We start from the raw sequence: 12,950 nt of genomic DNA on the forward strand, positions 1-12,950 counted from the left end.
AATAAGACACCCCCCCCCTTTCCTAAATCATACTTGTCTCTCTCTAATGAAAATTTTTAAGCACTCTGGCCCTGGGCCAGATCCTCAGCTATTGTAAATCCAATTAGCTCCAATGATTTAGCTGCCAATTTACATCCGTTAAGGAGCAGTCCCTCTAAAGATTTCCCACATTTAATGCTCTTTTTTCATCCCTATCATGGGCTCCTTCTGCAAAGATGTGCCTCATAATCCAACTGGGGGTAAAATGATCATGCACTGATGGAGACAAGTCATGTGTATTCTCTCTCTGTATAAGCAATTCAGAAAAGAACTGTGTGGTCTATTAATAGAGCTGGTTGGGGGGGGAGGAAATCAACATTTTATTTTTGTTTTCTACCAAAGACAAATGGGAATTTCTTTTTCCTATAAGGCAGTTAGAGGCAGACACTGATGGAAATTATGATTATTTGCTTAAAAGAAGAAACCACACTCAGGCAGCTGAGTTTGCTAACTAACTAATTATGGTGTTTTCAAAAGAAATGTGAAAGGAGGGAGGAAGAGACTACCACTTGTTTTAACAGAATTCTTAATAAAAGAAGTAACAGTATATATTTAAAATAAAAGAACAGGAGCTCCTTATACCGTATAGCCTCTCATGGGGTAAAATCCACACACGTATTAGGGCTAGTGGAGCAACTTCAGCTTCCCCTACCTGCATTACCAAAAAGGGGATCTCCATGCTGGTCATTCATAAACCTACCTAGAACAGAGCATAGGGGATGGCACAGGGGCATATGGGGCTGTGGTTGTGCAGTTCCAGTGGCTTTGGCACATACTGCACACCTGTAGATTAATTCTCAGGGAAGCATGGCTTAAAGTGGGCACAGTTTTCATGATCTTGTGGAGGGTGTGAGGACCCTTGTTTCGATGACCACAACAATCCTCACAGGACTTCAAAGACCACTTTGAACCTCAGCTCCAGTAACTGATTGCCAGAAAACCCATATGCACGTTACTTGCTATTTTATGTTCAAACTCTCAATTTTTCCTTTACGTAAGGGTGGACATAGAATGCAAATGTTTTAATGTTATTTTTCAAGTTATACCTGTAGTCTAGTTTGTATTTAAGGATGGGGCTGCTGTCAGCTGGTGGCACTTTTAGAGCCAGATAGAAACAGTCAAACCTACCTTTTTTTCATAGTGCTGTTTCATACTTCTAAATTGTTGATCCCATTGCTTGTTCACCTCCAGCAGCTGCAATTATCAACCAGTAAGTCTCAGTGAGCAACACTTGCCTGAAGTGCATTGTTAGATAGTTTAAACTGACTAATTTTTTAATCCTGAAGGTAACAAAGGTGTTCAGACTCTCCTCATTATCTATGGCCAATTTACATTCAAGAAGAGAAAGTCCAAAGGTTGTCGACCTTTGTGGCATGTCTTTCATTTCTTTGCTATTTGCATTCCGGAATACAGTAATGGTGGAGATATAAACTGAGCTTTCCCCATCCACAACAAAATAGTTGGGCAGGGAGCGACATTTACATCTCTCTGATGTGCAGTAAATTGCAGGTGACTCATGTTAAACACAGTAGCAATGCAAATAAACTACCACTCCCAATTTCTTTCTGAAGTTACACACGCTTTTTTCCTTGTTTATAGTTCACTGTATCTTGCCAGGTACATACGATAGGTGTTTTAGATGTTGCAAACCCCACTTGCCTTACTCATATGAAAGTGCCATTGAGTTTAGCAAGACTATTTCCATATATAAAGTGAAAAGGGATTGGCTTTTATCAAAATAGGGTCCTACCAAATTCATGGTCCATTTTGGTCAATTTTATGGTCCTAGGATTTTAAAAATCATAACTTTCATGATTTCAGATATCTAAATCTGAAATTTCACAATGTTGTAAGTGTAGGGGTCCTGACCCAAAAGGATTCTAGGGGGGTGTCACAAGGTTATTGTAGGGATGTCGCAGTATTGCCACCCTTACTTCTGCGCTGCTGGTGGTGGCAGTGCTGCCTTCAGAGCTGGGCTCCCGGTCAGCACTGCCGCTCTCCGGCTGCCCAGCTCTGAAGGCAGCGCCGCTGCCAGCAGCAGCGCAGAAGTAAGGATGGCATGGTATGGGTTTGCCACCCTTACTTCTGCACTGCTGCCTCCAGAGCTGGGTCCTCAGCCAGCAGCTGCCACTCTCCGGCTGCCCAGCTCCGAAGGCAGCAGTGCAGAAGTACGGGTGGCAATACTGCAACCATCCCTAAAATAACCTTGCAACCCTCTTTTGGATTGAGACCCCCAGTTTGAGAAACACTGGTCTCCCCTGTGAAGTCTGAATAGTATAGGGTAAAAGTACACAAAAGACCACATTTCAAGGGGGAGACCAGATTTCACGGTCCATGATGCATTTTTTACAGCTGTGAATTTGGTAGGGCCCTAATCATACATGTAATTGGCACATAAAAAGTTAGCAGTGAACCAATACAACTGGTTTACACTCTTCAAATATGCCCCCTGGAAGCACCCTGAGATCCGGCACACATGGATCACTGTTTAGGATGGTCACAAAAAGAAACATTCCCAATTTGCTAGGAGTCAGACACCCAATAAGCAATCTGTTGCTGCTCAACATTACCCCTTGGAATTACTATGAGCATTAATAAAGTTTGCATTAATGTCTTATAATTCCCTACTCAGGGTTCAAGAAATCATTAACCTTCAGCTTGGCTACACCACCTTATATCAGCACATTATTACTGTGTTTTCAGCCCCAATTCTGCAAACATGTATGTTCTTGCTTAACTTTATGTATGTGAAACGTGCCAATGGCTTTAGTCACATGCATAAAGTTAAGCATACACATAAGTGTTTGAAGGATTGGGACCTTTGTTTGTGACAAACTGTGAGGCAAGAGTATTTTGGTTCCAGAATGTAGGACTAGCATTCCACAAGAAAATTATGGCCCTGATTCTGTCACTGACTGCAGAGGAACTGCTAGAGAAGTAAATATTAATCAGTGTGAGCAACAGTAACAATTTGAACCCTATGATTTCCTGCTTTGGGAGACCAAAATTTATAATTACATAATACTATTATCAGTTACCTCTTGTCTCTGTCTTTCCAATATTCTGATCTGTTGTTCAAGGGTATCTGTTGGTATGTTGTTCTTTTTTGTCAGTAACGTACACTTTCAAAGGAGAGAAAAAAACAATATTTAAAATAAATCCTTCTAATTAATACCCCCAAATTCAATATTATCCTATAGAGCACTTATCTACCCTACATGTCTAGTATATTAATATTTATAAAGCAATTTGAAGAGGGAAATTTCTATTTAAGTGCTATATTTATATTACTGTCCCTTGAACTTTCCCTGGTAAGGCAAAAAGGCCTTAAATTGAACAAAAATGTAATTTACACTCAATTTAACGTTTGCTTACTCTGTGGCGAAAATGAGAATTGTGGCCAACTGAAGTCAATGGAAATATGCCAATTTACACCAGCTGAGATTTTAGCCCATTGTATATCATATTGTGTTACGGGTGCAACTGTTTAAAAAAGCAGTTTGCAAAGTCAGCAAAAGCCTAATGATTTTCTTCAGCTTTCTACATTCATATTTTGCTTTTTATTTTAAAGATACTGTGTATTAAAGTATTGTTTGCCTGCCTCACAACTAATAAAGGTCCTGTGCTTCAAACACTGACCACTAGGCATGCTAGCAGGCATGAATAGTCCCATTCATTCATGGGCACTAGTACAGTAAGCATTATTTCCAGCAGTAAGTGTTTTCAGGAGTGGGCCCATAATTAGACCCATAATGGGTTCAAATATACTTCATAGGTAATTTGTAGCCAGTTTCAGGCAAATCCTCATTTTTATATTATTAGCCCAATAGATCATAATTCCGCCCCCCCCCCCCCCCCCCGGTTCTGTTTTTTCACAGTCGTATCTGGTCACCTTACCCCCACCAAATATCCAGTCAGTAGCCTGGTTTTCAGACCAAAACTGTACTGTCAATTAGAGGTCTGTTAGGACCTAATTTTAAAGCCTGATCTGAATCCGACTAGATCCCAGCAAACCTGAACTCAAGTCCAGGCATATCAAGTTGTTTTCATTCCTGACCCAATCCCGACACTTGTAGTCGGACCCTGTCAAGTTCCAGTTGGATTGCAAGGGTCTAGTTGCTGGCCCAGATTCCATTTTCTTTACCTTGTTTCCTCTGTGGAGCTGCCAGGACTAATTACCCCCCAATCCTGCTCACCCTTCTGTGACCCAATCCCTTGCCACTCCTCCCTAACCCGTGTCTCACTGCCACTGCCTCATCCTTGGAGGTTGGCCTGGGGGAGCTTCCCACTCCCCATGCCCGCAATCTGTCTCTGGCTGCCTCCTGCCCATGGAGTTGACCCGCTGGTGGAGTTTTCCACTCCTGCCAGCGGCTACGGCCCCGCGGTACTGCATGCGCTACTGAGCTGGCACAGCTTGTCAGCCCAGGCAAGGAAAGCACAGCCGAACGCAGAATTCTCAAAAGCTATCAAATATAGTTTGCAAATTCTTTTTTATTCAATAGATACATATAGACAGCTTTAAGGACAAATTGTGATTGGCTTTAAATGTCACAGCTCACACTTTCCAGTCGAGAAACACAATGCTAGTAAATTCAAAGAACACCCCGGTGCCTGTGGCTCAAATCTTGGAATAGCTAACAGTGCCTCAAGAAGCTGCCTTGTTACCATGGCAATTGGCCACGCCCAAGATCAGCCCCTTAAAGAAAAAAAAGTAAAGATTAAAAAAAGGATCTAAAGATCTATAGCATTCCAGTATCACCTTCGTACATTAAAACAGAATCCATTCATTCTGACAAGACTATTTTAATGCACAAGCCTATAATGATCCATCCACAAAATGATAGCTCTAAATGTCTAATTAGTTTGCACATTTCCATTAATTAAACAACATGCCACTGATACTGCTCCCCATCAGAAATGCTCACTTACCTGTGACTGGTTTGCTGAAGTTTCCGGGCCATTCATGCCTGTCTGTGGCAGCTGACAGTGGCTTTGGATGTCTGTTTTACTGCAGGTCTTTAAAAGAAGGCAAACAAATAAAATACGTACTTTAAGCAGGTGGGGTTGTCCGAAGGAGGAGGAAGGAAAAAGTTCTATTAAAACATGTGTCTCAAGAACTTCACAGAAAATGTTCCCAACTAGTTGTGTGTGTGTGGAAGAACCACAGAGTAAGATATAGGTGATGGAACTCTGATTTAAACCTTTTTTGCCTTCTATACAGGGGCTTCCCAGAATGTCTCAAGCATGCTGTCTGTGACTAATGTATGAGACAGGATAAGGCTTTGTTTGGTGTGTTATGTAAATTGCAATCCCTTCCTTTACTGGTTGATTCTCCTCTGGGTGAGGAACTAGCAAAGATAAGGGAAGGAAAAATAAACTTTCAGTGAATAGCTCTAGGGACATGGCTTTCTTTTCCCCAGTACCAGAGATATCTGTTTCCAACTGGAACCAAGCCCTTTGGCTTGCCTGAATATAAACATTTTCTGATGTGACATTAAGACTTACTGTATTTCCTTGTAAGAGAGAAATTGGTGAGTCACTTAATGGAGAATACCAATAATGCCTGTAAAAACTATAGGGAAGAAAACACCCCGCAAAAAGAACAATAAGTACAGTGAAATATACACGCAGCATTTCACACTTTTACAGCCGGAGGGTGAGGTTTTTTCCCCTTGAAATAGTTCTATAATTGTGCAAAGTACAGAGCTACAACACGCTGTTTTTCTTATTATCTTTAAGGGCCTGATCCTTCCAGTTCTTGTCATGTATCAGGTTGTCTCAATATAGATTTAGATGCCTAGCTTAAGGTACACAAGTTTAATCATTTTAGTGTTAACTTCTATGTCTAGTTTCCCATCTGCAAATGGGGATAACTATACATAACTAACCTCACAAATGAGACACACAATTAAGTGTTTCTATGGCATTTTGAGTTTTTTAGATAGAAAGCACTAGACAAATACAAAGTACAATTTTTTTCTTCTAAAAATTCTGAATGATGATGGTGTTGGAGGGAAAATTTAAAAGAAAAAAAACCCTTTTCCTTTCTGTGGGAAGATAATAGGTTTTTCTCAGGGAAAGGAACAAATGTAATCATATGAAAATTGATTTAAGACAACATAGTTCCTTGTAAAAACCTGCAACTAAAAAAAAGATTTACACGAACTATAGACTTTTGGTGAAACAGTGGACTTTTTACAGCTAAGCTCCAGACATCTGCTTGGTAATTTATGATTAAACAATTTCTGTATTGTAGAATCTCAAGCTCCATTTGGAACTTCCCACAAACAATAACTGCACTTCAGTTACGATCCAATCATCAGGATTAAACTTTATATTCTCTGGAATATGTCTCAAGGGCTTTTTTTCCCCCCTCTAGTTTTTCTTGGCACATGTTGAACCATGTACAAAATTCTGCATGCTAACCAAAGTTTCTTGATTGAAATCTTCACTAATAAAATGACTTTCTAGGAAACAGCAAAACAATTTTTCCTGAAATCTTGGTTTGTTTCCTTGTTTTGCCCATTTGAACAGGTTAGTTTTCCAACTTTGTTAAAGTGGTCAGGGATCCATTAGGGTACAACCAAGGTATTAGGAAAAAGATTTTATTTTGATAAGGACATTTTGGATTGTACACAAAAGTTATTCTGACCACCAAATTAAATAAATAAATATTTAAAGGTTTATAGAAATGACAAGAATGACAAAAAGGACTTTGTAAAGTGAGGAGCAGTGAAAGTATATTTTTTTGCTTAAAATTCAAGTCAGTGAGTAATTCTCTTAGAGCTACAGAGCGCACACTATTAATGATCACAATTTTAGAATAATTTTGTCTCAGGATTATGTTGTTGTTTGTAGCGTGGAGCTTTAGACATCTGGTTATGACCCGTGAACAGAATATTTCAAGGGGCCTGAGAGCTCTTTGATGGAGAAGGTACTTGAAATATTGACTCAATCAAAGGCTAACATTGGGATGACCTCCTTCATTCTGAGCCGTTTTTACTTAATCTTTTGGGCAAAGATCAGTTCTTAGGATTACAATTACAACTTTTTGGTGATGCTATAGTGAAGAACTAATTTAGCCTCCTAACTCTGTGTTAGTACCTTCAGACTTCATCTATGTTCAAGTGTGAAAATCATATTGTTTCTAAGCCTAGCATCCCAGGATATTAGTACATTATTTGTTCCACCAGCCACGGCACTGGGCCAGCTTTAGGTCAATTTCTAATTTTAACTACAACAGAACCTTAGTAGAGATTACAGTAGGTAAGGCAGAAAATGACTAGGTTGTGGATTTGGCCATCAGGCTACAAAGGAAGGGGTGGATTTTTGAGATGTTGTGGAGGAAGAAGAAATAGGATTCAGCCACAGACTAAATGAGGAGGAGAGGGAGGAAGCAAAGAAGATTCCCAGCTTGCTCAAATCCTGATCAGTTTACTCACATAAGTAGTCCCATTGAAATCAACAATATTACTTCTATGAGTAAGACTAGCAGGATTTAGCCTTGTATTGTCAGGAGCTGTAATACCAGGGAAATTGGAAAACCACACAAAATTGGCAATATGTGCCACTGTTTTTGACATTCCTGCAGATATATCACAGGAAGTTACAGGATTGCAGTATGCATAAATGCAATTGGTTTTCCACAAAAATATTTCACACCAGTTTGAAGTTGGACAGAAGACGACAGCAATGATTTAACTGTGAGATTCCTGTGGTGGTGAAAAGGAAACACCCCCCACAGGTCTCAAAATGAAGATGACATATCAAATGGTGAATCACCAGGTAAATCACAGACTTTGTACCTCTGTGGCTTCTTTTATCTGAGGGTCTCAAAGCTCTTTACAAAAGTAGGTAATATCCCCTCTTTACACATAGAGCAACAGAGTGATTGAATATCTAAGGTCACACAGTATATTACTGAATAAATCTCATGTCCCGTAGACCTGTGGTCTGCCTGTCTATCTATCATAGATAGTTAGAAGGCATCAGAATGCTTACCATGGCATTGATGCATTAATCATGATGGCTTCCTGTAGAAAGGAAGTAGTAGTTTTCCTGATGGAAAAGTTTTTAAAAAAAGAGTCAAGAAACAGATCTCTTGATGAAAGAAAGGGACAAGGAGTAGGGAGAAGGTCCCACCAGAGCTATGTGGGAAACTGTTTTCCTGCCTCACAAATGTTGTTAAAATCCCAAATCACGACAAAAGGTCAAAATCTCAAATTTTCACAAACCAAAAAAGGGAATAAAATATTTATTTTGGACTAATCAAAACTTTTGGGGGGTTGTTTTTTCCCCCATCTTTTTGTGAGCCTTTTTCAGTCTAGTTAGCTTAAGTTTCAAAACAAGTAGTCATTTAACTGGAATTTTTCTTCCAACTAGCTCTAGTCTCCCTACGCACAAATAACTGGGAAAGTCCCTTAATAAGATCATCTTATCGTCTCCCAGTGTGTCTTCTCATACCTGTTATGGACTATAAGTTCATGGAAATAGGGGCTGTCTTTATCTGTTATATAATGCTAAGCACACTGGTAGTGCATGTTAATAGTGATAATAGTGCAATTGGAAGATCCCCAGCTCAATGTTAATGCTATTAGCACTGAAATAAACTCAGCTAGGAAATGAAATTAACATGCTGGCGTTCATACAATTGTTACCATCATTTCGCTGAAACCAGTTTCCAGGAAAGTTGGGTTAACTTTAGGATGCTGACTAAGCCCCTAGTATTTAATACATTTGTGTCAATCTCATTTTGGAGGATTTTAATTAGGGCTTTGGGGAGACTTCTAGGGTACACTGTACTGTAGGTGTGTTATCTCATAGCTGGAAGATGAGGCTGCAGTGAGTTTCAACTGACCCTACCTCTTCCCCCTATGCTCAGAACAGCACCCTGCAGATATGCCCCACTCCCTCTTCTGCTAAAACTGGTCAAAGTCTTTCAGATTTCAACTTTTGTGCAATATTAAGTATTTCAAATTTGAAAAAATTCTTGTGAAGTTCTTGTCTTAAAAAACAAAAAAAACTTATTTTAATTTAAACCAGTTCTATGTTCTGTGAGTTCTTCAGTCTGGGAACCAGCAGGGGAAGTGGCAGATAGCGTGTCAAGGAGACAGGCTAGGGCAAGCAGGAACTGGCATATAGTGCAGAGTGGCATCATGTAAAGTTAGCCACCAACTGTCTCAGTCAAAGGAGAGAAATTGCCAAGGTGGCTCTGAGGTAAGTCTGCAGTTGGGGGGCAGGGGAGGGGAATAGATAAACAGATATGAGTTGCATGAAATTCCATCATCAGGTAATGGTAAGCATGACAGTTCTTTAAGGTAATTCTAATCCCTGACCTAAAATAAAGCAGGCCTCATGGGGTGGGGATGGGAGGTCTAGCCACATTTGGCAGATCACAGAGGTAGGAAAGCGAGATCGAATGAATCTCGGCATTCACACTCTGCACACTATTGTAACAATCTTTGTACAAAATATGCCTTGTGAGGTATCAGCTATGCCTTGTGAAAATAAGCCTTGTGAGGTATCATTTAAAAACTAATAACTCACTAGTCAGTCTGGAACCTCTTTCACCACCAGACTCCTTGACTCCAACCTCACAGCAGGAATTTACTTTAGGGGTAAACTGCCGGGAAATGAATTTCAAAGGGTGACTGAACTATAAAAGTGAGGAGCAAAAACACCCCAAGTTATGTCTCCCTATCCATTTCTTGCTCTTTAACCTACGAAGACAAAAGAGACCAGCCCATTTGACTTTGAGAGAGATTCTGACCTGAAATTTGCCCAGCCCTGTTGCTGGGAGCATTGATAAGAATTTTATCTTGAACCAAGCCTAGCTTGTTAAGTTTTAGTCCTAGGAACTTTATTTCTCTTGTAACCATTTCTGACTTTCATGCCCCGTATTTGTACTCACTTGAAACCTCTTTGTCGTTAAATAAACTTGTTTTATTCTTTAATCGAAACTAATCCAGTGTTGTGAACTGTGTGGGTAACTCATTTAGGGTGTCAAACTGTTGTATATTGGTCCCCTTAGAGGCATAATGGACCTAATATGTCTGAATTGTCCAGGAGAGGGCTGGATAGTGCAGCACACACATTTTGGAGGGGAAATTGAGACTGGGACCATATTTGGGTCACCCTGCAAGTGGTAACCAAGGCTTCTGGAAGTCAGTGTGTGGCTGGTGTTTGATGACAGGCTGCTGGGATGAGAAGTGCTGGCCCAGAGCTGTGGCTACACACAGACACTAAGCATGTGTGTGTGACCTGCCTGCTCACAGGCTGTTTATGAGTGATCCAGGTGGGAGCTACAGCAGCAAAGCATTGTGAGGCATCCGAGGTTACAGGCCAGGGTGACACAGCCCCTCACTGTTCTGGATTACATCCCAGAATGTCATAGAAGGGTCTTATTAAAGAGAGGGGAAGGAATCTGGAAGAAGGTGAGGCTCAGAGTAGAGCAGAAGAGAATGATAGCAGCTATGTTTACTGGGTACCTGTTCCTCAGTTCAGAGCCCTCAGAATTAGTATTGTTATTCTGAGGGTTATTTCCATATACACAGAGGGCTATTTTAGCAGCCGAAAGGCTAAAACTGTGATCTTGTTAAATATGGCAACTTAAATTCATAATTAAAACGCGAAGAAAAGTTCTAGAATAATGTTTCTGTGCATTGTTTCCCAATATCAATTTCTGTAATTCATATTGGTTTCATATTATTATTAATCAGATACAACATTTGACTAATATTGCCATTACTTATTGAATAATTATTCTTCTATTTTGTTCTAGCATTCAGCCAGCTCTGCTATCAAAGAAGAACATTCAAAGAGGGATCTCTGTACCAAGACTCAGAATGCAGTCAGTGTCATAACACACAGGACAGACCACACCAAGCATTTCCTTTCACTTTCTTGACCTTAAATTTCACTCTTCTCTACAGGGGTTTTACCAAGATATGACAGCGTAGTAACCACTTTGGGCACTAGTCCCTCTCTAGCTCTCATAGGCCTGGAACTTCAGTGGATAATGCTAATGCAGCCTCAGCACATTGGGACACAATGAGCAATCCTCAGTCCATTCTTCCAGGAATTCTCCATCATTACACTAGTATTTTATTTATTTTGCCTCCTTTACTAAAGGGGGAGTGATGCATATCGCTTTGCTCTTCAGACAAAAAACCAAAACCCAACACAAAAAACACAGGACCCCCCCCCCAACTCTTTCCCTGCCTATTTGGATGTTGATTAATTTGTCTCTGAAATTATTATTTCAAAATTTTCAAAAACATTTTTTGCTAAGGCCAAAAAAAGTAATGCCGAGCACAGCAAGAGCTGTAAATTGCTGTCTAACTTGCATGGGATCTCATATCTTTATTTTATTTCTCTCTTTTTCTTTAAATGGACAAATATGTGCAATGACAGGCTCTGCATTATTGGGTGCGCTTATATAAGTCACCAGAAAAATATACCTCAGGGAAGAATCTTGCACTGGGAGGATGCAGACTTGATGACCTTACAGGGCTTCACCACTAACTTCTGCCATTCACACAAACACACACAGCCATATCAAAGTCTACAGTGAACTCATGTGTTTTATATTCTCTTTAAATATCTATTTAAATAAAAACAAACTGTCTTCCAAATGGCACCAGTGCTCCTAATACTGTGTAGGACATGCCCCCAAACATTCCTTTTCTTCATTCATCTAAGCCCTACTTTTCATTATTACACCCCTTCCTTCTATTTCCAGCATATTTTCAGACCTGCCCTTGCCATGCATGTGCTCTCTTTCCTCCAATGAGAGCAGGACCCCATTTTGCTCTTTAGGCTGCATCTCCTAGTGTTGGATTCTGACATGCAATTTTGGCACTAAACCAACATTGACTGTGATTAGGCTTGGAAGGATTTGATTTGATTGGTAAATGCAGGTAAGCGATTTCATTGTACACACAAACTGATGAAACAATATTTCCATTGATAATAATCAAAGTTTATAGGTAGGCTAAGTAAGAAAAGTACTACTTGGGAACTTATTAGTGTTTGATTTAAGGATATTTATTGGTATATTTTGGCACAAGCAGTTGGCAAGTTATATTTTAATGGTTATAAAGCTTTAACTTTTTGAATCTCAACAACTACTGTCAAATCCTTGTCTGACCCCTAACCCCATTGTGTGCTGCCTCCTAATTTCCCTTAACTGTCAACGTTTTACATTGATAACTATTTTTTAAAATTGCTTAAACCCCATAATTTTGCACATGAAAATGTAAAATCAATATCTTCAAAATGCTTAAAATAAATATGGGTATCTGTCAAAATGATAAAATAAAAGTCTATTTCTGCCAAGCCTAAATATAATTTAATTTCTCTGTTCATTTTAACACAATAGTGGCAGCAATGGGAAACTGACCAGACAAACTCCATGTGGAATCAGTCCTGACTTAAGTAGAGCTTTCTAATTTAAGGGAAGACTTCCTTCTCAGTTTGAGCCACAACATAATCACCAAGAGCATTTACTCTCTTTTTGGAGCAATGGCGGGCTTTGGATATTTCTTTTCAGGAAATTTGCTAAAGGAGTTCCCTGCTGGGTCATTATTGTTTAATTTATATTTTTATATATTACACACACACACAGTATTTTGTCTTTGTTTGACACAAACTATTTTGTTGCTTCTCTCCCGCTGTAACATTTTTAATATTCAGCTGCAGTGTGACCTTTTAAAAAGACTGCCCAAAAGTATGAAAAGGTGTATTAAAAGATAGTATCCTGCACCAGAAGAGAGATAGTTTAGTGTACTTAATATTGGAGGTCTTTTTCATTTCTAATTTCTAAGATTCACAGGTTTCAGAGTAGCAGCCATGTTAGTCTGTATTCGCAAAAAGAAAAGGAGTACTTGTGGCACCTTAGAGACTAACAAATT

The 12,950-nt window shown here is 39.6% G+C and overlaps 1 protein-coding gene across 1 annotated transcript in view; it reads right to left on the reverse strand.

Moving 5' to 3' along the window:
- The window catches only part of TNIP3 (TNFAIP3 interacting protein 3), a 65,651-nt gene that overhangs the window by 30,480 nt on the left and 22,221 nt on the right, over nucleotides 1-12,950 (reverse strand). Inside the window, exons 3-5 of the mRNA XM_074950021.1 lie at nucleotides 4,969-5,055; nucleotides 3,078-3,161; nucleotides 1,168-1,233 (exon numbers count right to left, since the gene is read on the reverse strand). Coding sequence (XP_074806122.1) covers nucleotides 1,168-1,233; nucleotides 3,078-3,161; nucleotides 4,969-5,055 — 237 coding nt within the window. The remainder of the gene's footprint in view (nucleotides 1-1,167; nucleotides 1,234-3,077; nucleotides 3,162-4,968; nucleotides 5,056-12,950) is intronic.

The sequence above is a fragment of the Natator depressus genome, chromosome 4 (assembly GCF_965152275.1).
Source record: "Natator depressus isolate rNatDep1 chromosome 4, rNatDep2.hap1, whole genome shotgun sequence".
NCBI classification, from domain to species: Eukaryota; Metazoa; Chordata; order Testudines; family Cheloniidae; genus Natator; species Natator depressus.